General features: G+C 36.2%; 2 protein-coding genes and 1 long non-coding RNA gene across 3 annotated transcripts in view; 1 reads left to right on the forward strand and 2 right to left on the reverse strand.

The window, feature by feature from the left end:
- Positions 1-815: 815 nt before the first annotated feature.
- Positions 816-1,360, reverse strand: LOC126374107 (uncharacterized). Its single transcript, XR_007567402.1, has 2 exons — positions 1,257-1,360; positions 816-965 (listed from the first exon to the last, which is right to left on the reverse strand). It is a non-coding gene; the product is annotated as an uncharacterized LOC126374107 (long non-coding RNA).
- Positions 1,361-2,921: 1,561 nt separating this feature from the next.
- LOC126374098 (uncharacterized) lies at positions 2,922-4,981 on the forward strand. The gene is made up of 3 exons (XM_050020574.1): positions 2,922-3,087; positions 3,170-3,331; positions 3,662-4,981. The coding sequence occupies exons 1-3, from the start codon at positions 3,027-3,029 to the stop codon at positions 3,889-3,891; spliced, it is 453 nt and encodes a 150-aa protein (XP_049876531.1). The 5' UTR covers positions 2,922-3,026; the 3' UTR covers positions 3,892-4,981.
- Positions 4,982-5,320: 339 nt separating this feature from the next.
- Positions 5,321-27,018, reverse strand: part of LOC126374099 (uncharacterized) — a 39,678-nt gene continuing 17,980 nt past the window's right edge. Inside the window, exons 2-3 of the mRNA XM_050020575.1 lie at positions 13,787-13,969; positions 5,321-6,899 (exon numbers count right to left, since the gene is read on the reverse strand). Of these exons, the coding sequence (XP_049876532.1) occupies positions 6,694-6,899; positions 13,787-13,969 (389 nt within the window). The 3' untranslated portion in view covers positions 5,321-6,693. The remainder of the gene's footprint in view (positions 6,900-13,786; positions 13,970-27,018) is intronic.

The following is a 27,018-nucleotide window of genomic DNA, read 5'->3' on the forward strand; positions in this document are numbered from 1 at the left end:
CCGTTTTTTTTTTTTTTTTTTTTGTGTTTTTCCCCGAAGGGTAAGGCAAAGGGAACTATGCCCATCAAAGACCTTGTATAGAATAGACGGAGCATATTTAAGACGAAAGAAAAACATAGGTTTTGTCTTTCGCACTCATGTGAGCCGTCATAAGTTAAAAAGAGATAAATATACTATCGTCGTAACGTCTTTTGTACTCGTGTAGCGGGTTTGTTATAGAAACGTACCTATAGTATATGTTTTTGTATCAGAACCACTAGTGCCGTTCCATGTCTTTATCGACATTATTATTGGCTAAATATTTCATGTTAGTCCAAGATCTAAAAAAATATACATTACAAATTGAATGATTAATTAAATACAGAAATAACGACCTGAGATCCATACCTGGGTGGGTAGAACTACAAGTAAATTAGTTAAAACGATACCTATTTGTACCCTGATAGAAAGATACCTAAGAAGAACCGTACGTTGCGGTGACAGATTCAGAACCACTTATTCAACGTAATTATCATGGACAAACTTGTTAAAGGTCAATTTATCATTTTTGAATCTATGTCATTTCGCAAGGTGTTATGGCCGAGGAGGTCGAGGACGGTCCATCTAGTCCACATATACTATAGTATCATTTTAATACGACATTGCGGCCACCCTTTGGTTGCTATAAATCACATACCTACCCTTTTATAAAAATTAAATACACGTTTTTCATTGAGTTGACCGGAAATCGAATCGGCTCTCGATACAAGAAGTAGACGACCTTCTAGTATATTTCGGGGATTATCTCAATGCGATTAAAGAATAAAAGCAAATACTTCTTTATAAGATTTTTATTCAATATAGTTAGAATACAATGACTACGAAGCACTGAACAATTCCGACTTTTGGTGATAAAAAAAAAATATTTCCTCTTGTTCACTTTCTTTAGAAGTGTATAGTGTCGGCTCTGGTCGTTATAACTTTACCTGCAAGAATGGCACATATTAACGTGGAGCACACAAATACACAAGCATTGCATGTTTACACATTGCACATAGAAGGAATAATCACAGGTAATTACAAAAATAGTTATTCATACTAATTATTTATAGAAGGAATAATCACAGGTAATTACCAAAATAGTTATTCATACTAATTATTTTGTGCAATAGAGAATATTTGTATTGTATTGAAATATTTTTTCCATGCTAATGTAGAATACAAAAACGAAATAGCTGCAAATTTATCTATAAACTTATAACTAAACTTAAACTCACCTTATGTGAGATATGTGAGTGAATATTGTTGGTACTGCATCTCTATGTAATATTATTGTTTGGTATCCTGCTCGATAGAAAGCAAGATACATCGAAATGTAATTAGCACAGGCTTAAATAAGGAGAAGGCGTCCTTCAGAAGAGAGAATGATCTCGTTTCATGGTCTGAATCTAATTGTTTCTTAATTTCTTGTTTCGTAAATTAGGATATTTAGGAAATCTGGAAAATACAATATCTTTATGTAATCTTCATCCAAATCGGAAACAGGTCGAAAAATAAATTAAACGTGAATAGAATAACGCAACATGTAGATGTTACATTCAAACATAATATTATGTTATCGATATCAAAGGACAACACTACTTATAATACTTTGGGTACATGATCTGTCAAAGCTGATTAACGTAAAATGTGAAATCAATTATTTGTACAAATGTGACGGCTTTGCTGAAAATATGCGTCTGCATCGTGTTTAGGGCTCAATAAACTTTACAAAAACCAGACCAGGTAATGTATTTCTTGCACACAAACATGTATTATGTGGTCGATAACTTACCCATGGTGAGACATTGTTTGATCGTTCTCCATTATAACACCCATTCTACTCTCACAACCAATAGCTACGCAAGCCATGGTTCATAATGAATAACTATTTCACAGATTGTTTATATAAAAAGTTAAAATAATGTCCCAAAACACCAAAAAACTAACGGCAGGTTTGGTATCCAGCTGACTACCACAACATCTCAAAACGGTAAACACTGACGTTCTAGACAGCGGTGTTTGTCTATGTTTGTTTCTTTTTTCCACAGAGATTGTTGCCATAGGGAAGAAAGAGAGCTGTGATAGTTTGATCGTCACTCTAAAATATTATCCGTCTATTCTATACAAGGTCTTTGATGCCCATACAGCCATGTCTTACGTATTTTTTTTCTTGATGATTAATGAAATGATGAAAGGTGATGATGATGAAACCTAAGCCCCCACCCTCGGAGTAGACTCCTACTCCGAACCCCAAACGAATTAACTCAAAAGTCCGCATAAACTTTTGAGTTATGAAGCGGCTTCCCGGCACGAAGCGAAAATAGGCAGATACACTTTGTTTATTGAATACTCCAATATAATAACACTCGCGAATGTCTTCCGACTAACTTAATGCGATTATTAACCACAAAACACCACTTCGTATTAATTATTTAGATTACTCAATGAAGAAAGCAACTGTCCCGTTCCCGTTTCCCGCCGAAAAGCCGCACAAAAACCGTTTTTAAGAAACATACGATGGACGAGGCACGTTCATAAAATTATTCCTTATTAGTATTTTGTTGTTAGAGATTGTTTCTTCAGCAGCAGAAAAAAAAATATAACTGTATTTCGTCCAAATAATGTCATACTTTTTTTAATTGTGATTATATTAAAAAAAATATTACTGATAGATATTTTTTTCATTTTCCATATATAATAACCGGTTAATACGAACCGGTATTGAGAGAAATCTCTTTTACATTAAAAATGACAGCCAGTGTGCTTTATTTGTAATGTTTTCAGTGCAGATAAAGTTTAATACAACACCGCTTTTAAGGTTTATTTCTTTCAATTAATGGCAACATAGTGTTGGTGTTATTTACGATATTTCGAAAAACGTTAACATATTGGCGTATGATATATTTCATAAAATCATTAGCGTAACTACTTGTTAGCGGTTCGGCCGTTTTACATTTATAATTTTGTTAAACTAACTAACAGATCATATTTTTAGAGTTCTAACAATGAGCCAGTGTTACAGAACTGCTATTTGTTTGTTTATTGTGCTCTGCGCGGTTCCTTACGGTAAGAACTTTCTATTAAACTTGGGGTGGACGGTCACGCCCATATAACAACTTTTGTTTACAGTGATATTTATGGTTTTCAGCGCTCAGCATCAAATGTTGGAACTGCCGGTCGAACAACGATCCAAAATGCGCGGATCCGTTCGATAATAGTACCGTTCCAATCACAGATTGTAAACAAGAGAAGGGTCTTCCTCACCTACCAGGCGTCCGACCAAGCATGTGCCGGAAAATACGGCAGAAAGGTACCATTATATTATTAAGATAAAAGATACTAATAATAACAGTATTATTGAATTGAAAATAAGGTAATTAAGATTATATTTGTTCAATCATACTATGTCACCAACCCTTGCAAGCAACCTAATTTGCTTCTGTTAATCTGAGTAGTTAGTTATATTTCTTCATCTCACTTCTGAGTGTGTTATTGAAACTATAAGTATTACTATTAATCAAATTAAACTTTCAGAGAATCTGACACCCTCTTAAAATCTGTTTTCATTATTTTCTGTTTATAAATAGTTATAAAATGTAATTAGTTATATTTGTCTAATAAAATGCTTTCATTATTTCAGTAAATGGTGAATGGCGATACTTCAGAGACTGTGCATACTTAGGGGAAGTTGGTATTCAGGGCGATGAGAGGTTCTGTCTCATGAGAACTGGAACCTACAACATCTTCATCGAATATTGTACTTGCAACAGTAAGGATGGATGTAATGGTTCATACCTTTTCACACCAAAGCCTCTTCTGATGTTAGTGTTAGTTGTGGCACCGTGGTTGTCCCTCAAACTTGCAGCGTAAGAAATAACAAGCCTTATAGTTATGTACCTTAAGAATCTCATCTTGTACAAATATGTTTGTAAGAATCTGACATTTGCTACAGAGTGTTAATGTTCTTATTAACTAAGAGAAAACTTAGATGCCAGTCAAATCAACATTCATAGTACATGTTTCTTATGTATGTGTCACATACTTAATGCCAGTGAAAAATGCCAGCCTAGTAATGGCTAAAACTTAATATACATCATCATCATCATCACCAGCCCATTAACGTCCCCGCTGCTGGGGCACGGGCCTTCCCTATGGATGGATAGGGAGATCGGGCCTTAAACCACCATGCGGGCCCAGTGCGTATTGGTGGTTATTAACGACTGCTAATGCAGCCGGGACCAACGGCTTAACGTGCCTTCCGAAGCACGGAGGAGCTCGAGATGAAAACTTTTTTTCTGTGGTCACCCATCCTATGACCGGCCTTTGCGAAAGTCGCTTAACTTCAACAATCGCAGACCGAGCGCGTTTACCGCTGCGCCACCGAGCTCCTCAATCAATATACATTAAATCATAATAAGACATCACTTATGTGAGATAAATATCCTTTTTTAATTGTTAAGTATAATTTTTATCAGTGCTTTCTAGCAGCTGAAAGACTACAATTTTATCTTGTATTTAATTTTTTTTATCTATTTTTCTGTATTTACATTTAGGGTTATTGATATTGTTTGAGAAATATGCTACTGTTGTGTCTGGCATTAAAAGAAGTTTCTTTTAATGCTTACCTTGACTCTTTTAATGCCTACCTATATTGACTGATTTCTTAAAAGAGATTAGTATTATGGTAATGCATGAATTTGCAAACAAAAATCTTAGTTACATTATACATAGAAGTTCTTTTCTTGAAATTAAATTAGTTGTTATACCCACAAAAAGATAAAAAAGTGTACTTTAACTTTAAATGACTTCATAATTATTCACAAAGTGGTAATTACTTTTTAAATGAATTCTTGTATACCTAGTTGTAATTTAGTTATAAGACTGATTATTCAAGCCGTCCATTAAATAACTCTTTTTATACACATTGATTACAAAATAATAAAATACTTTTTCACATTTTTGTGCTTGTTTTTAACATTATCTAATTCCAGTTTTCAGGTATAGATTATGTTTACTTTTAAATATTTATATTTGAGTCTTTAAAAGAGCTTTGAACCGATTCTAAAACTCACCGTTTTAGCATATTTTAAAAGTGGCTCTGCGAACTCATCCATATTTAAAATAAAAATTATGTTGGTGATATCCCCTCCGGTTGATTTAGGGGAGTTCTGTGCTATGAAATAAATACGCATTTTCGAGAACAATTTTATTAAATTCATATTAGAACTTTTACAATTATTCTAATATTACAGATACTAAGTTTTGAGATTCGTATTTAAACAAAAATGAAATGCGAATAAAAAACAACTTGTTACGTTTTATTTAAAAGATCTTTTAACTTGAAACCTTATGTTAATTTCACAATTAAAATAAAATGAAGCTCTTAAAGTTTAATTCTCGTAATTACATCAAACATTAGCTGTAATTAAGTTAATAGAAATTAAAACATATTTACAATTTAAGGAATAATAAAATAGCCGCTATATTTACCGGTAGAAGAACGTAAGAAAAAGTAGAGCCATAAAAAATAAGATTCAGAACGGTTAATAGTACCTAAGCAGACATGCGAGGTTGCCTCGTTTAGATAGGTCTTACTCGACTCAAAAAGGCGCGAGACAATTTGGATTAAGACGCTTTTGAGTATTGGCAAAACCGTCGAAAGTTCGTCGAGCGATCCTATGCCTTAGAAGAAGTACAAAACCCTCGAGAGAGGTACGAAATTTGATGGCTGCCTCACAGGCCTACGTCTTTATTATAACTTTCACTTAGTAGGTAGTAAATAGTGAAATATGAGGGAGCTAATAAATAACAAGATTTGTGTAAAGCATTTATGACATTAAGATTTATTAGGAGTTAAAGTCCAGAGCAGTTGAAGATAAAATTTACACCAAAGCTCTGTGATTTGTACTTTATTTTAGTCCTGTCCTTAAGCATTGTAGATACCTACGATGGCCAAGGGGTACCTAGGGTACAGTGGTCCCAAACAGCAATAGAACAGAATGAAACTGCAACATATACCATTTTTATGAACACTTGTTTTTAAACTTAAGTATCATCTAAGTCTAAGATCCGTTCAAGACGAGAAGATTAATTTGTGGGTACTACTAGACTCCTATTTAACAGATTATGGAATACCAGAGCTAGTTCTTTGTGTCTTTCAGTTTTTTTTAGACGTGACGTATTGTAGATTTGTCGCAGATGGCATTAACTACTTGGCCGGACAAACGGGGAGCGCTGAGGGCTCTCACCCGGTACAAAATTTAAGACAACAGGCCGGAGGGGTTCTTTGGCCCAAATCTCGGCTCAGGGCGGCGTCTGAATGGATCATATTTGACAGAATTAATCGACCCTAGTCGATAGCGGCAAGCGCCGAATGAGGGAAATCATCGACCACGCCCACGGGGTCGGTATCACGGTGTGTCTTTCAGTGAATAGACTAACCTATCTACCAATTCTATACAATATAATATGATCGTTCAGTAAATATGTGGCGTCAGTTAATCCCTACTTTCGTAAATAAATAATGTCTGATTAAAGAACAGGTATTTTCGAAAATACTGGCTTGATCCGACCCTCGTACATAGTTGGACCCGACCTTTGGTTGTATTGTACAAACAAACTTAGACTACTTTATATTAAGGCACCTTGATGCTAACATTCTCTATCTGTCTCTTACTTGAAGAGCAAAAGGCCCAAAGGTGCGAGTAGTAAGGCTATGGTTTTGCCGATAGTGGCTGCGCCGTTGCATCCGTCGTAGTCGCAGGTTTCGCAGAAGGACAAGACTTCGCTGGGACCAGAGGACGAACTTGGGCACTGGTTGGAGTAGTCATCTGCCCTCTTCCATGTGCACCCTCTCGAGATCACCAGCTGGCCGTTGACTGGAAATAGAAGAAAAAATATGTTAATCTATGGCTACTCTGGTTTTTGAAAAGTATAAGTATACGTACGTTCTGATGCGGACCCCAAAGAACCGTGGTGCCAGGGTCCTTACTGAGCTACTAGAGGCCCTAACATGGCAGATATAACGACTAAGTTATATGTGCTGTTATTTTATACCTTTTATGGGTTTGCCCTTGGTCCCAGACTTGCCCGAAGGCATTGACGAGACCTAAGATGAAGCGAGTTCGCCCAGAAGGCGCCTAAACAGGGGTCTGAGGGTCTAAAAAGCAGTATTGCTATTTGACGTTTCTTGACTTTGCGCAGTCTATATTATGCGCAAGTTTCAAATTGCAATATTGCTTTTATGTATGAATTGCTTCAATGTAGACTTTTTATTACGAAGGACGTAATATACGATCCCGACGACCCAATTACTCTAGCCATAGAGGCAGCCAATCAGCTCGTGACACCAAACACTTCAGGACCCCGATACCGACCCCGCCGGCGCGGTCGACGATTTCCCTCATTCAGCGCTTATCGCTATCGACCCACTAGGGTCGATTAATTCTTTCAAATATTTTTCCTCACAGACGACGTCCTGTTGTCTTAAACGTTGTACCGGCTAAGAGAGCCTTCAGCGCTCCCCATTTGTCCGGCCAAGTAGTTAATGCCATCTGCGGCAAATCTATAATAAATCACGTCAAAAAAAACCGTCGTGTTGTAAATAAGGATGGGATACCATAACAAAGATACTCTTGTGTGTAATATAGATACCTACCTACTTAAACGTTGCATCAAGCAGAACACCGGAACAGATATTTATTCACCTACACAAAAGAACTGTTAAAGGATTTCCCTAAAGATAACAATCTTGATCTTTATAAAGATACCAACTGAGAATACTTGGATAGTTTCTAAAGAATCGGAAGAATGAGCATATTCAGTGAGAATCACTTAGCTAACATCGTGGTCACCGGAGGGTGTGTGAGGGTGGTACACGCTTAACCACATTGTTACTTTCTATCAGGTAAAATGAGGTTACCTAAGTTTAAATACTTACAGAAATAAACACATAAGTATCTACCTATTAGGAATAACCCTTTTTGCTTTATAATCCTTTTTGCTTCGCCGCAGTTAGTGGGGTAAAAAATAATATTTCAATCATGCTCGAACGAAATCTAAATCCCAAGGTTTCTCAATGTTGGCTGGCACATTGCCAATATACTGAATCGATTGTCGAATGTTCTGAGAGCATCCTAAAAACGTCAGATAACCTTTTCCTTACACTTACTTAACATAAATCTGTTGAATAATATTTTGAACTTGCGTTAGTACATTTCACATCATGAGAGTATCTATAATTTTCAATACAAGTAGGCGGAACAATTGATATAACTAGACGAAGGATAGTGAACTAATGATGATTTCGAAAAGCAAAAAGTAGAAAGTTTAGCTGGGTGGTCAGACGACAAAATGTAGCAAGATTCGCACAGGATCTTTTGAAAAGCAAAATAAATACTTATACCTTTGAATAGGTAAGTAGGTACCTATAGGTATCTACTGAAAAGTATCGGCGTCCGAAGGACGTAATATACGATCCCGACGACCCGATTACTCTAGTCATAGAGGCAGCCAATCAGCTCGCGACACCAAACACTTCAGGACCCCGATACCGACCCCGCCGACGTGGTCGACGATTTCCCTCATTCAGCGCTTATCGCTATCGACCCACTAGGGTCGATTAATTCTTTCAAATATTTTTCCTCTCAGACGACGCCCTGAGCCGAGGTTCGCGCCCAACTGGGCACCCTCAGGCCTGTTGTCTTAAACGTTGTACCGGGTGAGAGCCTTCAGCGCTCCCCATTTGTCCGGCCAAGTAGTCAATGCCATCTGCGGCAAATCTACAATAAGTAACGTCAAAAAAAATATAGGTATCTTAACCAAACAATGGGTACAGAAGGAAGCAAAATCGACCTAGTCGCTACTTAGTTAACGAAATTACCTATATCATTGGCCACAATGAATGACAAAAATAACTCTGTAATTTGTTCTTTTCTCAGCGGAAAATATAGGTACGTGACGCAAGATGTCGCTCATCGCATATAGGTATCTTACTAATAATATTATAAATGTGAAAGTTTGTGAGTATGGATGTTTGGACGTTTGTTACTCTTTCACGCAATAACTACTTAATGGATTTTAATGAAACTCTACAATAATGTAGCTTATACATCAGAGTAACACACAGGCTTTAACAATTAAAAAAAACGCAAATTCTTACCGCGGAAACCGAAATCCACGCGGACGAAGTCGCGGGCGTAGGTAATATAGGTAAGACTGTAATGCCCACATGAATGCTTACTTGAAGAAATGTAGATTACGTAACGAAGATAATGGGTCCTGTTTGCATACCGTTATCGGATCTGTGCATTGCAATGTGTATTTATAGAAAGAGTAGTATAAACATAACATAAATGAAGCATTTTTTTGACGTAACTTATTGTAGATTTGCCGCAAATGGCATTACTCGGCCGGACCTATGGGGAGCGCTGAGGACTCACCCCTCACAAAAACTACGTAGGTACGTTATACTAACTAGACTATACATACATACATAAACTCACGCCTATTTCCCACCGGGGTAAGCAGAGACTATAGAATTCCATTTGCTTCGATCCTGACACACTTCTCTTGCTTCCTCCACATTCATCAATCGCTTCATACACGCACGCCGGTTCAGAGTAGATCGTATTGAACCTTTTCTAAGGACATCTCCAATTTGGTCATCGTAAGTCTTTCTCGGTCTTCCTCTGCCAGCCCTACCATCAACTTTCGCTTTATATACCGCTTTTGCAATCCTATTATCTTTCATCCGCTCTACGTGTCCAAACCAACCTAACATTCCCTTCTCAATCCTAGTCACTATATCGTCTTTTACACCACATCTCTGTCTTATCACACTGACTAACTAAACTAGACTATAGTTTAAAAATGTACCATAGAGACGGTAGAAGGAGGAACCATACCTTACAGACAGACAAACATACATATATACTTACATTTGTAAAATTTTGAAAACGTGTTTATAAGCCTACACCTATTGACTAATATATACGAATATTGAACAATTCCAATAATATTACATTCATACGGGTCAAACTGATAACCTAATTCTTATTTCAAGTCGGTTAAAAAAGGGGCTCAGCGGTAGAGCACACAAAATAGGTTAGAAAAACTTGATTGTGTATTACCATAACATAAGCTCACGATTATGTCCTAATTGGGGTAGTTAGAGGTACATCCATAAATGTTCTCCTAGGTCTACCACCCTTCCCTTCGTGTCGTATCAGGAGGTGAAGGATTTGGCGGGAAGAACAGAGGAATGGCGATTACTCCACCGACAAGAGCGCAGCTCTTACATAAAGAGAGAGAGAGAGAGAGGTACATCCATCGCAAGATGAACTAAGTACCCACATCTCACCGAGCTTTCTGTTAGACCAACGTGATAGGTGAGCCGTATCACCGTAATGGTCGAGCCAACTGTGTTAGTGAAAACTGCACTTAAGATAAATTAATAACTCATTGGTGCGCGTTCGCGCGTTCCCCTTTCGAGAAGCCGGGAACATAGGACCAAATTGGCAGTTATTGTGTATACTTAGGTAGTTTTATATATTATAAACCCAACCTTGTTTACATATAAGTCCACACTCATTAAGTACTAAACAGACTACCTATAGTCACGGATCTATAAGTAGTCTAGCTAATTCCATAATCGACCTTGTCACGCCATTTTCCCATGGGCTTGGTGCCATTCAACGGTGCTACGAGTACCCGTCTAATTAGAACATTTAGCGAGAACAATGCAATGGTCAGCACGTCTTCCTCACAAGGCAATTGAAGGTTGAGATGACATTGAGTGGAAAGGCCGGCCAAGTCCGAGTCGAACTCCGTTCCGTTCCGAAATCGGCGAAAAATTGCGGTTTTTGTTTGGGAACCTCTTAAAAACGGTTACCTACGTATTTAAATTAAAAAACGTAACGTTTAATTACCTACGTTTAAAAAACCTAAAATCTAAGTACCTAATATTAAATTTACAACAATTTGTTGCTTACTATGGGCGCCATCCGACTCGCGTCAGACTGAGTACTGCGGGGCGGAAGGCAAGAGGGAAACCACTGCCTTATTTTTCCCTAAAAAGTAGCATCGAGAATGCTACACCGACAAGAGCGTGGCTCTTAAATTAATAATGATGAATGTTTAAATACATAGGTATTTGATTAGATAGATAGGTATAGAACTAACCAACTAATACGAACTTCTTATCGTGGGGGTAAGTGTTGTGTTATGTATAAAGGGTATTTTGAATTTAGGTATTTTAATATTTTTATTCTTAGGTGATTTGGCGTTAGGTTTTTAACTTTAAACATTTAAATACGTAACCCCTAAAAACATTTACGAAAAACTCTAACGAAACTGTTTTTTTTTTTACATTAGTACAACGGACTCGACTAGAGTATTTTTCTGTGATTTAATTTCTTTGCACACCCCTGGAGCAGCGTGGTGTATGCTCCATAGCACCTTCGGTTGATTGAGGGTAGGCCTGTGCCTACCCTTAGTATATAGGCTATTTATGTTTATGATTTTTATGTAAATTTATTTCTTCTATTCTATCGTGTGGGTTGTTATGTGAGTTACCAACCTCGTCAACCCTGGTGTCAGGGTTATTATAGAGCCGCCAAAGGTCTCTGACATGGCTCATGTAACGACTACTTACTTACTAATGTAGTAATCGGGACCAACGGCTTAACGTGCCTTCCGAACTTTTTGGACAATCAGGTAATCAGCCTGTAATGTCTAACCAAACTAGGATCACAAAATGATTTTGTGATAATGTCCCCACTGGGATTGGAACTTAGGACCTCCGGATCGTGAGCCCAACGCTCAACTACTGGGCCACGGAAGCCGTTAATTTCTTTAGTAGGCATGTTCGAGTAGGAGATCACCATATATTTAAAAAAAAAGAAAAAAAAAGAACATAATGTTCGGAAATTCAATAGCTTTACTAGCATTGTACCTACGTGTACTCTGTTCCAAACGCATTCTCTACACTCTCCACAATTGTGTCGGTGAGAATTGGGTTACCTTCTACTAAGGCAGACAAGTGAACTAAAGTTGATACAACTTTTATAAAAGTCACCTACAATCGCCCTACCCACAAAGCTGCTGCGCGTTTAAGTAAATAAATGTACCTAGTACCTAACCGTGCACATAAAATCCAATTTGGTACCATAGCAATAAGGCCGTCTTTTGTATTATCTATTTTATTGTTGAATTGTATTCCATTTGTGCAATAAAGTATTGTGTATTGTAGTGTATAAAAGTATTGATGTAGAGCTGATAAGACGACAGTGGGTAAGAATCAATGTAAGTACCGCATACTATATAAGACAAAATCCGATTCAGCTTTGTAGAAAGCTTTCTTTTAATTAAACTCGTATCGTTTGCTTTTACATTGCTTATAGGTTAAATAGGTACAACACAATACACGCACACACACATACACTGACTCGCGCACACGCGCACAAATACAAAACTATCGATGCATTGTTTTAAGTTTACGCGGTTATTATCGGTTAAAACACATAATAACGGGTTCTTACCGCGTTTAAGGTAGGGATATATACGGGGGTGTATAGGGGTTTAGCGTGGTAAGAACCCGTTATTATGTGTTTTAATTATTAAAACTATCGATGAATGAGAACGTGTCATCCCATGGTTGGTCATCGGATGGTAACTTGAAGGGATTTTATTTTTATTAAGTAAGCATCTTCAGTTTGAAAACTTTGTTTTGTTCCATACTACACAATTAACATTATAGAGGTTCACCACTGTGGTTGCACAGTGTGTAATAAACTCATGACCAAATACAATTGTCGTTTCAATACGTTTTGCGATAACTTGAAATTCGACACTTGCCACCGACAGCCTATTCAAATTGATTTATTCTTTTGGAATGGGGACTGGGGAAAGGTTTTTGCGTACTACGTGATCGAATTAACAATATTCGAATAAGGAACGTTGTAAGCGATATACTAGGCCAGTATGTTAATAAAGCTTAACTGGCATCAGGTACCTACTTACCTATAAGTGATATGATCAGGCAAATCGAAGCTCTATATTGGAGGTAAGTCTACGATGAAGTAAGTCATTAATATCATAAGTGCAATTTTCACTTTGACTTCACCATTACTTATAGAAGGAAATACGGCAATAGGAAATACCTATCACATTGGTCTAATAGAAAGCTCGGTGAAGTGTGGATACTTAGTTGTGATTTTCGCGATGGATTATGGGTACTTATGCCTAAGTTTGACTAGACCAATTGCGTAGATATAGTTGTGATTTTATGTTATATGATTTTATGTTATATTTTATCTGTGTAAAGGTACTGTATGAACGGACGTTTGTACCCAAGTCGATTGCAGTGTTGCACGCTGTAAGTAGATTTAAAAAGTTTTTATAATAATTTCCGAATAGCTTCTGTGGTTTAGTGGTTAGAGCGTTAGGCTCACGATCTGGAGGTCCGAGTTCGTTTCCCTATGGGGACATTGTCGAAACCACTTTTTGAGACTGACCTTTGATAAGGACTTTTCAGGCTTGAATCAACTGATTGTCTGAAAAAGTAAGATGATTCTGTTCTTCGAAGGGCACGTGAAGCCGTTGGTCCCGGCTATTAGCCGTAAAAACACAGCTACCAACCCGCAGACGAGAAGTTGTGGAGTATGCTCCATACCACCTCCGGTTGATTGACGAGAGGCCTCTTCCCAGCAGGTGACGTATATACTTAGGCTGTTTATGTATATAGTAATTTAGCAGTAATACTTACTGTATTTCTTCTGCTTCTTGCACGAAGACTTGGAGGAGGTCAGGTAGGGGTATGTAGCGCCGCTGTTGGAGTCACAGTTCTCAAGCCTGAAGAGGTAGGAGTTGTCGGCCCTGCCAGCGAGGAAGGGGTCGTGGCATAGCGGGTTCAGGTCCGAAGAACATGTCCAGCAGCGAACGGATTCACCTGGAAATGAGAAAAGATTATAATGAGATTTTATTGTTACATTATAACAAAAATCTGTCTTAATCTATATTGTGGCAGAGATATATAGACTGTTAAAGCACACGGTCTCTGTCGTCCTGTGGTTGAGCGTTAGGCTCACAATCCGGAGGTCCCGGGTTCGAATCCCGGTGGGGAAATATCACAAAAATCACTTTGTGATCCCTAGTTTGGTTAGGACATTACAGGCTGATCACCTGATTGTCCGAAAGTAAGACGATCCGTGCTTCGGAAGGCACGTTAAGCCGTTGGTTCTTACTTACTGATAAGTCGTTGTTATATGACTCATATCAGGGGCCTATGGCTGCTAATAATAGGTTGATAATCCACCTCACAACCCACACGATAGAAGAAGAAAGCACAGATCTTACAGGGGCAGCTATGCAAGGGCGGATTTTTTTGTAATGTTCGAGTTTCCTACCCAAGCAAGGGATCACAAAGTATTTTTTTAATTGATTCGTGGGGCCGGAATTCGAACCTGACGCTCTACCACTGGACCACAGAAGTCGTATAATGGCATTTATTTTGAGCATCATGGCGGAGTATACTCCATACCCCTCTCGTTGATAATGGCAGATATTTATGTGCACAGTACACGCAGAGAAATTTCCCAGCCGGTAGGTACTTACCTATATACTATACATATGACCCATTCCTACACGTATAAAAGCCAGAATCGGCTTTGTTTATTAAGTAAGAAAGTTGTTTATTTATGAACGAACAAAACCACAGTCCTATATTGCAAAACGACCGATTTATAAGAGGTAGAGCCAACATAAATTGCGAAATCGCGGCCTCGAGAATCTGGGACCACAGTGAATGGAAAGGTATGACTGGGACGCATGCGCGAAAATCGCCTACGCCGCTTTCATATCAAAATATGGCCGTTGACATTTAAAAATTTAGTATTCAGCAAGTTGACAGTAAAGAACGGAATTAAAAATTGTAATCGCGTCAGTCAAAATTGGTAGAGGCGGTGTATTTTTTTTTGCTACTCCCAATATACTTAAGTATCTTCGTCGAAGAAAATGACTTTCTTTATTTTTTACATACGTAGATACGTACGTATTAGGTAAGTATATAAGCACACGATCTATCGATGTAGAGTCGCAAAGCTATCAGAACACAACCCTGTTTTGTAATATCTGCAGATAATACTCGTATTAACTCGCACTTATTCTGAGTAACCGATAAATAGGAAATTCGAAATCCGTGATTTATTACTAGTTAACACTTTCAAGGACAGAACTTCTACGGACGTTCCGATTCCAAGGTGTCATACTACCTATTATGAACCATCAATGACCCATGGTCTCTGTCCGTGAAAGGGTTAATATAGAAGAATGTGTTGATTTCTTGTAAAAAAGAAACTTTTTCTACTAGATAGAAACGTTCATAAGTACGTAGTGAAATACGAGTACCTACCAAGTACCTGTAAATAGTAGGAAAACAGGAACAATTGGTTTACACCGTTTCCCACGATTCTCTTTAATGACTAAGATTACTGCTCTAGTAACGTTTTATCGTGTTTTTATCCTCAATCACACAACACAATTGTCATCTTATACGGTAACAGAGTAGGGCTGTCTATATCCCGGTATATTAGCAGATGTATCAGTATATTATCAGATGTATCGGTATATTAGCAGTTATCTTGATTGCGCAGCAATTAAATTATTGCCCAAAATAAATTATTAAATTCGTATGTAGGAAACATTTTTTAAAACATCAATGTTGTGAAGACCTGAATGCTTATCGGAAAGATAAGCTGGAGATTGCGCAAGAGTCGAAAAGAGTGGAAGCATCAAGGGAGGCGTTTGCCCAGCAGTGGATCAGATAAGATGACGAATAGTTATTCAAGTTTCATAAAAAAACAATGAAATAATGACGTTTTTCTGTAACAACCGTTTTGACAGTCAGTCGACTATAGATTTTTTTGAATCCTGCGTCTCATGGCAGCCCTATATAGTACAGGGAAGTAGTTTATCGCATTTACACTTTGAGTATGTACATATTTTGTATAATTATACTACGACTTGAGTATAAGTTTTTGGTGTATACAGTACGATAGTTAGTCAAATCACGTACATTGTTAGTTTTGGTTTTTTGTTCAAGTTATCGTCCAAACTTCAAAGACAATTGAGTCAGCTGCTGTTTTTGGGATCGAGTGCAAATAGGGTACTTATAACACTATTATGAACTTAAAAAAGGAAGACCCAGAAGGACGGACATTGACCATATTGCGGATGTCTTTAGAAAAGGTTTAGTACGATCAATTAGGAACCAACGTGCGTGTATGACGCGATTGATGAACGTGGAGGAAGCAACAGAAATATGTTAGGATCGGAGCAAATGAAAATCAAATCAGACTCAAATTTTAGAACAGTATGCCGGTCTAGCACACACTGACCTTATATTTGAACTTAATATTAGGTACCAGCCCATCCCAGTCTACCTATGTAAAGTCCAACACAACAATAGCATGTGAAAAACTACGTAGAAAATAATATAATAGTATAACATAAAATAGCGTCTCTATAAATTATACGTGGCACAGCTGGAAACAGGCCGCTTCTGAATCCCCTAGAAGGTTTTTTTTACTTAGTATAGATTTGCCACATAAAATATGGCATTAATTATTTGGCTGGACACATAGGGAGGCGCTGAGGGTATAGAAGCATACTCCACGATGCCAAAAACTAGCGTTTCGCGATAATTTCGGTAGCTATTTAGCACATCACAATCATCTTTACGTCAGACTTTGCACAATAATTATAATTGTGCTAAACAATAATTGTATACACAATTGTTCCTAAGCAGTAAACTAATTTAAATTAAAAAAATCTACATTTTATAACCGAGTCAATTATGCTACGCCTGAAGAATTTCACATAAATATTCTTCATAGGTAGGTACCTATTTATTATAATTATTATTTGATTAATTTGAAATCCTATTTAAGAATCATAAACCACCTATTGTTGGACTCCATGAAAAAATCAAAAAGCAAACTTTATACTGCTTTGTCGTCGTGTAGGTGTATGAATATATTATATATATGAATATATAATATATTATAAACAAAAATATAACGTTTTTGAATGCCAGTTGTTTTTATCATAACCGAGGTAGATAATAAATGCACCGATAAAAAACTTAATAGTCATCTTGCAAGGCCCTTTCGGTTCATGATTCGAGTTTTTCCGTCACAGTCACGCTACTGGCCACTGACAATAGCAGAAATAACTTTTTTAAAACTAAATGCTTTATTTACCACTATGGTCACGCACACAGGTGAGTAAAAAAGGGTTTACTAAGGTCACACAAGTTTAGACTCCCGTTAGGTAGGAAAAATTCATTACAAATTCAGACTTTGATGCTTAGTCAATTGAGATACTTTTACGAAACGTCAAAACGAAAATTTGCTTTTTAGTGAGGAAGGAGGAAGGAGGAGGAGAGGGATTGTGTCCTCTAACATGATGGACTAATGTTATGGGCGATAGGTTGATCCCTTATCACCAAAAGGTTCATCATATCCATCTTTGGACTTCGTATCAACAGTGGCTGCAAGTTGTCTTTGATTACTTGTGGCTCTGCCCACCCCATTAGGGATTACGGGCGTGAGTTTATGTATGTATGTATGTAGTAAGGAAATAGGTAGGTATTATAGTGGAAATACAATCCAAGTGACGTCATCTATAAAAGCGGTCATTCATCAATGACTAAAATGTCGAAAATAAGTGAAAAAGAAAAATGGGATTGATTTTTGATTACCTTAAACTAGCTTCTATGTCTAGATAAGCATTTTATAATTTATGATTGATCCCGTGAAGTACCATAAAGTAACTACATTCTATATTTAAAAGTGTAGTTATTCGTTTATTTATCATTTCTAAAATTTTCACTAACACAGTTGGTTATAAATCGACTATTATACACGGTGATACGGCTCACTACCTATCACGTTGGTCTAATAAAAAACTCGGTGAAGCGTGGGTTCAAATTACTACATTTTATAACAATATTTTATGTTCTTTTTTAAAGAACGTCTAGGGCCCTGTGCCGAAGTTTTTCTTGCAGATTGCAGCTTTTCCCCGGCAGTATAGGTTGTGAGAAGCTGCAGTAGTTTTGAACGGATGAGACGTTTCAAAGTCGTCGTCGATTCAAAGTGTAACTATGTTACCTACTGAATAAAGACATTTTAGAATTTTAATTTGAAATTTGTTTCCATTTGGGAATATACGTAGTCATGAACATAAGGTTAACAACTTATTTTGAACTTGTGTTATTTAAGTATTAATTAAAGAATTATTTATACATTTATCGGTGAGTCGTAACAAGTGGAGTATAGTGGAAATCATCGTGTCTGCCTATAGGCAGAAATATAGGTATACCTATAGTAAACAGACGTAATTAATTATACACAATACCCTGAAGTTTAGGTACTGTGGATAATGTGTACTTTAATGTGGATAATGTAGATAAATAGTTCCTGTTATTGGAAATAATAATTATCATGTTAGCATATTTCTGTAAATATTGTAATAACATTAAACAAACGAATACATATAAGTATTTATTTATGCAATAACCCGTGGCTGACTAGATCTTTATTGTAAAAGGTAAAAGATCTCTTTCTAGCCAATCCTACCTTCAAAATGTGTACCAAACTTTTTAAATGCGCACTACTTTTGCCGCTCTTTTAAGATTACTTATATTAATAAAAAATAAAATGCGCTACATTTTTTGCATTCAATATAAAATAATAGCAAAATGTTTACGTTCTGCTTAGTTATTAAATATGCATATTAAGTAGACGTAATTAAATGTTAATATTATGTGTTTAAGCGGTGTGACGATTATATAACTATTGGTGCTGATTCTACTACATACCATCTAATTTTATTTTAAGTTATACCTGTCTTTTTCTTATCCGCCGAAAAAAAAGGGACGAGTAATCGACTAGCGTAAAAATTATGAAACTCACGTCAATTTTTTCTGTATCTATCTTCATCTGTGTGAATCTGTTTTGTATGTTGTGTGCAATAAAGTATATTTGATTTGATTTGATTTGATTTGATTTTATGCAGAAATTTATAAAAACCCTTCCAAAATATTATATTGGCCAATAATCCGACAAAATTAAGTTACCAGCGCACGTGAAACGGTTTGCATATCGGCGAGATGCTTATTTTATTCACTCATTCATTTTAGAATTTACTGTTGTCAATCCTCCGTCCCTTTCCTTTTTGGCAGATAAGAAAATGACGGGTATAACTTAAAATAAAATTAGGAAGTGTCTGCAGGAATCGGGGCCTATAAACAAGTCATACCAGTATCATGTAGTGTTTGTTGTAAACGTATGCAAATGTATTTTATTCTTATCTGTGTGTCGTGAGAAAATGCATATAGAATAATCTAATTGTTCTATTTTACATGAGTAAAATAAAACAAATAATAAACTTTACGTAGATATTAATGTACCTAAATAGCTAAATTCATACATCTTATAGGTCCGATTACATATAATAATATTATAGTGGATACATATAATCTTGCCTTATCTATTTCATTTTAATTTTACAGTATTATTCCTAATTCTATAATTATGGTTCAAGCAAAAACAAAACAAAAAACGACGGATATACTTACGAACATTATGGATAGGTACCTACTACCTAAATAAAGTACGTATCATTTTTATAGGTAAAGTTTTATTTGGTTTTTTGGGGAAAACCAAATCTGTTAGTAATAACTGTGTTTTGCAGACTATGTAGGTATATGCTAGAGCGAATGCGCAATAAAATGTAAAAGTAATAATATCTCATGTTTTTTTTTTTTAATTTAGAGCATATTTAGGTGAGTAGTGAGTGGGTAATTCAGGCAGTGAATAGTATCTTATTTACTACGTATCTTTGATATACATAAACACATTATTGTGCACAAAGAAATACAAAATTACAAACAAAAGATTACAATACGTGGCTTTATTGCCAACTTGCCAAGTAACAATCGCTTTCATACATCCTTTGGTTATAGGACATAATTAATATTATATATACTATATATTAATAGATTACTATCTTTATTAAAGCAATAAGTAATCTTCCGTTTTCAAAATATCCACAAAAAACTTAAGTACTTTAAAAAAACTTTAAATATTTTTAGCATACCACACTTGAGTTGCACTTCAGTTGGTAGTACACACTGACCTTAAAACCTTTCGACATGCCCTTGAGGACTGCCTTCCTGGCTTCCCACGCATGACTGCTCGTCACATCTCATTTACGAAGACTCGTAAACTCATCTGGTACCAACTGGTACAGTTACAACGTCATTGCGCTAACTTCAAAGTTACATTTGTATCTATTTGCATGTTCCACAAATAGTGTCTGAGATACGATACAATACTCTTTGTTGTAGGCACTACGTACATTAAAAAATACAGATATATTTAGTATCTTTATTCAACGTAATATATTGGTGATTTGCCACAGATGACATTAAATACTTGGCCGAATAAATGGAAAGCGCTGAGGGGCTCTCACCCAGTATAAAATTAAAACAACAGACCTGAGAAAAACAATACCTAATAAGAGAGCACAAAGGTATGCAGGTTTTTTGATGAGAAGGGTAAGCAGTTTTTCTCTTCTGAAAAATAATATTCTTGGCTTATTATATTATAGTTTCTTTATCTTTAAAATTGGAAGGATAAAAGCGGAGCGTTATATACTATCACTTGGTAACTTTATGAAAATATATGCATTAGGCAGTTGTAAATGTGAGCTTCGTTCAAAATTAAATATCAATTAAAAATCTTACTATTTGACGTAAGTATCTGCAATTTTTAACGAAACTCATTTGCCTTATGACCTTAATAAAAAACAAATCACTTTAGCAAAAAAATACAGATAGGTACACTAATGAACTAGATCAGTGTCGATATATTATCAAAACAGGCAATAAACGTTGTGATAACTTGAATCGAATCACCCAAACAAGGCCAATAGGTGTGAATTTATGTATGATGTTTGTATATTTTTGCCTGCCTCTAAAGGATATATAGACACAGTTAAGTTTTTTATTAAAAGATTTGAGTTCGTTTGACCCACGATCCCGCCTGCTCTTAAGCAGAGATGTAGTTAACTTATGCAATACAAGTTAATAAATAAAATCGCTTAAGCGCTTAAGTTGGAAAAATGCAAGGCAGTGACAGCCCTAAGCGGCTAAGGCTATCGAGTCCTGTCGACATATATGGCTATGTCGTGTGATGTATGTCGTGGATATTGTATTTGTGGATATTTGGGCCAGTGGGTCATGACAAGACAAATCGTTTCCATAAGTGCAAACACTTTTATACCCACATTTAGTCGATGACATGGGTAAATTCGTTTTCTATTAGCTGTATTGGGGAGCATTTTGTAAGTGAAACCTGCCTTTTTGGGTTACTAACACGTTATTATGCGCACACCCCAGACACTCCATACAAAGTTTCATTATTACTGTGTGCTGCCTAACGCATAGGTGCGAGCGAGATAAAACATCCAGTGCGCTTTCCCTTACGACCCAGAGGGGGTGAGGTCGGCCAGATACGAATTGGTGCGAGGCGGAGCGTTACCGTTCTATACATAGAATTATTCTTTATTTTTTTGTAGGTTGCATAACCATGAGGTGGTTTTCCTTATCGTCTTCTGTTTATTTGTTCAATATTTCTTGTGGTCACATAGCAATAGGTAACCTGACTCTTTGCCGTCGACACATCGATGTGTCGAAGATATATTTATAACAAGATCTTTTGAATCATTCCAATATAACTTTACTGCAAGCTGTTTGGTTTTTCAGTTGTTTCATTTAATTTATATTCTGTGTACTCCAATAACGATTAAATTTATATTCTTGTAGGTTGATTAGGTACAGTCATGAGCAATATAATGTACCCACTTTAGGACTCTGTCGCACTGACATATTTGACATTTAGTGAGACTTCCAGTACAATTTGTCAAAAAAGTTAATGTGACATGGTACCAAAGTGTATACATATTAATGCTCGTGACCGTACGTTACCTACTGTGTTTTATAGTTTTTTTTTAAGTACTTATAGGTTTTATTTCTTGTCCGACCAAATTAATGCTATCTGAGCTAAACTTACTACAATTCACTTCAAAAAAATATGTGTAAATGTAATGAAACGTGTAAGTAATTTATTATATAAGATTCTCAGTCAACGTCTTGCTTAGTTACCTTACTGTCATTCGACTAAAGACCAAACAATAGCTACGGAACAATGGCATAAAATTCAAGTAGGTATAATACCTACCTATTACGTGCTAGCGGGCCATAATACTGCGACAATATGCCATTCAAATGAAAGCATCTAGGACAGTGCTGTCCTTGAAATAGAGTCGTAAATCTCATGACCTAGTCGGCTCTATTTTGTTATAGGGCGCAGATATAGAACTCACGCGATAGCGATTTCGAAGTACTGCGCAGTTGCTGATGGAAAGATGGGAATTGCTTTATGTATACAATGTAACTCTAGAGACAACAAATCCGTGATAGCCCTGTTCGGAGAACGCGTGACTTATAACTTAAGAGTTACAGGTTCGAATCCTGGTTCGGGCTCGATATCACTGAATTCGAGTTTTGAGTTTGAATTCATGTTTCGATCATAGATAATTGATATCACGCGGTTCCCAGGATTTGTGCCCTGGTAATGGCAATAGGCTCGCTCCACATAGCTGGCGCGGAGTGTGTGTATATACTTCTGCCAACGCCTTTGGTGACACAGGCGTGATGCTACTAAACCGAATATTTGTGTTTGAGCCACTTGTTGTCTTTTTATATTTCTGCTAATACGCCTAGCTACCCAAGGGAAACACACCAAAAATACTTTATAAATTAATTAAAAACTTTTTACTTTGTGTGTGTGAACCCCGACGGTTATAGTGACGTTTTGTGCTCCTTTTGTTTTATCTGCTTTATCTATAATACGTTTTTTCTGCAAATATTTTAATATAATCGTAAATGCACCGCCGCCGCTGATTAATTGTGAATAGACTGCTGTGATTGTGTTCTTGTGCTGTCAACAAAAATCAGGCCTGGTAAGAAGAATAGAGAAGCTGATCACGTGAGTGTTTCCCTTTTTCTTTGAGCTGGGCTATTTTCAGGGTATAGGGACAGCGCAAGTGGTGAGGATTCTTCGTTTCCTCATCTTTTTCTTTCCCGCATTAATGTGTATTAAACAATTTGGTTGTGGTGCTCAATAAGTAAGCCGAATACCGAATACAGACTAGTCAATGTACAAGAATTCGGTGCATCCCTAATGTTTATCTTCGTGTTCGCGACGTTGATATAAACATTATAATAGTTTATATAAATACTGCTACATGAGTACTGATTGAAAATCAAATACATAACGAAAGTAAGTAAGTGTAGTAAGTTAGTATTTTACCTATATACTTAAATCTTTTATAAATCTCTGTTCAGAAAAATGTTCCTACGGTGAGCGGAAAATATTCATGTGATTATAAGTACTTATATACCTAGCAAAAGGGCGCCATGGAATATTCTATAACCTTTAATATTCATTCATATTCTAGTCATGTCAATCATATACTTATTCGACATAATGCGTGGCGGTTGGTCTGACAGTGAACTTCCTTATTGTAAAGAGTAACAGTATCTATACATAATTAATAAGGTAATATTTATAGTACTTACTATCTAATCTATACCTGTACCCAGTTTAAAGCAAAGAAGAACTTAGAATGTTTCATGAGGTCATTAACCTATTATAAGTTTGCCCTGAAACTTTTGCGCTGATAAACATTTTTAAAGAAATTGTTTTATGGATTTATGATTCGAAAAAGTATTGTAAAAATTGTGCAATACTGTGGGCCTTGTAAAGTGGGTTTTATTTCGAATTTCGGTAGGTAAGTACGGAATATTAAAACAGAACGGCCACTTCAGTACAATTATTGATTATATTTCAATAAGATAGCATTTTACAATCGTCCTAATGCGCGGTAAGAATTAGATCTGTCAAAGTACGTAAGCTAGTGTTGTGACGTTTATGAGCATAGTGATGATCAGTCGATAATAAGTCGATCGATTCTTTTTTAAAAGTATTTAAATTTTATAGCAATACCCTTGATGTGAAGTCGGTGTTTACGTTTATGAAATAAGTTTACTCCAATGATACTAATGTGTAGGGTTACGACAACTATAAAGACGCGTATTGGCGTCCTTCCAATCCACGTTGACCTAGTGGCGCGCTTTACATCCGAATGTCATTCAACAGTACACACTTATAGCATTATAAAATTTCAAAGATCAATGTCGCTAACTCTTTTCAGAGCTTCAAAAACCTGCTGCGATTTCATTATGAATCTCAATGTGGATATTTTTATTGTACTTACTATTACGAGTGTGATGTATTCTTATATTCCTTACTTATTCTTCCCTTATTCAGTGCTTATCGCTATCGACCCACTAGGGTCGATTAATTCTTTCAAATATCTTTCCTTCAGACGACGTACGATTTTTACATAACACTTACCGGAAATCAATAATTCTATTTTAGTTCTATGCGACAATCATTTCATTCATTACCGGTTTGGTGGCTATACCTTCTACTAGGCATGGTATAAGAAAACCAGGTACTTATGCCCAAAAGTGACAGCTAACATTTCAAGGTTAGCCCAGCTGACGTCATCCTAACCTGCGTTGCCATTTCGTAAAAAATAAATTACCCGCAACCAATGTTTTTATATTTACTTTGCAAGGAAATATTAGTTTTAGTAAAAGATTTACTTACAGTTTTAATGATTTTTATTTATGTGACAAGTAATTATAGTAATTAAATACATCAGTCAGTAATTCACTTAATTTTCAATACTTACTGAAATTTACGTCCTTCGAATTTTGGAGATACCAATTTAATGGTAACACAGTGGTAACACTTACGTCATCAAAGGGCTAGCAATGGCGGCTTTTCATAGGATTGAGCATACCTGGTCTTCTTATACCATGCTACTAGGCACCTAGTTGGTGAGCCACGCCTGTCATAGGTATATCCAGTAGGAAATAGGTACGGTGACGAGCATTAATATGTATACACTTTGGTACCATGTCACATTAACTTTTTTGACAAATTGAACTGTAAGCCTCACTAAATGTCAAATATGTTAGTGCGACAGAGTCCTAAAGTGGGTACATTATATTGCTCATGACTGTACCACATGGTATTAATGTATTGGCGATCTCCCAAGCTGATTACCAATGGACACCATAGGAAGCTCACATATACATCCGCCTATACACACGCTATTTCAGTATAGTGATAAAAACAACTGACATCATCCGTGTCGTAACTCCCTGTTAATGTGCACCCAATTTGTTAGGTAATAAGGTACATGTTGACGCAATGTGTATTTGGAGAACCGATCAAATGTTTGCTACTCGTCCTATGGAACGTGCGAAGGATACCTATGCCTACACACGTAGTACGTTCCCTAAAAAAAAAATAGATGGCGCTGTTCAGATTTAACGTGATAATTACCTATTTTACATACAGGGTGTTAGTGACATCGTAACGAAAACTTTGAGGGGTGATTGAGGCCATGATTCTGAGATGATATCAAGTGGAATTTTCCGTCGCAAAAGTATGGAATTGAAAATAATTTAAAAAAACACAAAAAATTTCAGGAATGTTCAGACTGAAAATTCCACTTGATATCGACTCAGAATCATGGTCTGAACCATCCCCCTCAGTATTCGTTACGGTGTCACTAACACCCATACCTACTTGTATGGCTACCGTATGTACTTGTGTGGGGTGTAAGTGACATCGTAACGAATACTGAGGGGGATGATTCAGCTGATTATTCTGAGTTAATATCAAGTGGAATTTTTCATCGCAAAAGTACAGAATTGAAAATAATTTAAAAAAAAACTAAAAAAATCATGAATTTTGTGACGAAAAATTCCACTTGATATAACTCAGAATCATGGCCTGAATCATCCCCCTGAGTATTCGTAACGATGTCACTAACACCCTGTATAAATATAATGTAATAGCAGAGGCATATATACTGTAAATAATTGTTGCTTGATATTTGGATCAGATACGAAAGTATAGAATTATGTTGCCACCGATATTGCTTCACATTATTTTGATCAGAATAAATGGGTTTAAGATGTGTTGTGCCTTCGTGTAATACCTAACAAAGGTCATAATTTATAAGTACTTACCCAAAAACAAAGATAAAAGTTGCTTATGTCTGTTATAGATGAAACAAGGTTAAACGAAGGCAAATCTGTACAGGGACATCAATTTTTTCCTTTTTCCTTTAGAGTTTGCGACTACTTTGGATAAACCTCTATTATAATGTTAGGTATAGATCATCCGAATTTACATAACAGCTGTTTCAAGTTTGTCAACTAGTTTATGGTAGGTTTCGAGTAGCATAACATGTCTGACAAAGAATTTGCATTTAAGATATGTCTAGAGTCAATAATAAAGTTCGTTTCTAAGACATCGCTTATGTTATCGATAGTTGCCAACGAACTTCCTGACCTTTTAACTTTAACAATAAATAATATTATAAATATGTAAGTTTGATATATACGTATATATACCTGTATAAGTATTTCATTGCCGAAATATGAAAGCTGCCACTGTCGATGTTGTGATAGATATGAAGTCGAAAGTTTGTATTACTTATTCATTATACTTACTATGGTTTTAGGTTAAGTTCCGATGTTAATTATGATACTTTTATAGTTCTACTTATCGACGTCTTTTAGTAAGAACCTTGTCAGCACCATTTTGAGAAGTCACATCCGGATGTTATTTTAAAATTAAATGAATTATTTTATTTGAGACGTAAATCCATATTTTGTTAATAACAATGTGAACTTAAACTATGTTAGTATCCTTCACACACATTATAGGTACATTTGAAACTGCGAAGTTGCTAATGTTGAAATATCTACAACAGTATCCTCCTCGT

This window comes from Pectinophora gossypiella, chromosome 16, assembly GCF_024362695.1.
Source record: "Pectinophora gossypiella chromosome 16, ilPecGoss1.1, whole genome shotgun sequence".
In the NCBI taxonomy this organism is placed as follows: Eukaryota; Metazoa; Arthropoda; class Insecta; order Lepidoptera; family Gelechiidae; genus Pectinophora; species Pectinophora gossypiella.

Excerpts from the sequence above, each read along its gene's own strand:
- LOC126374098 (XM_050020574.1), top strand. The coding sequence starts at position 3,027 with ATGAGCCAGTGTTACAGAACTGCTATTTGTTTGTTTATTGTGCTCTGC. Across the intron at positions 3,088-3,169 it reads GCTCTGCGCGGTTCCTTACG|CGCTCAGCATCAAATGTTGG; the intron begins GTAAGAACTTTC and ends TATGGTTTTCAG. Across the intron at positions 3,332-3,661 it reads CCGGAAAATACGGCAGAAAG|TAAATGGTGAATGGCGATAC; the intron begins GTACCATTATAT and ends TCATTATTTCAG.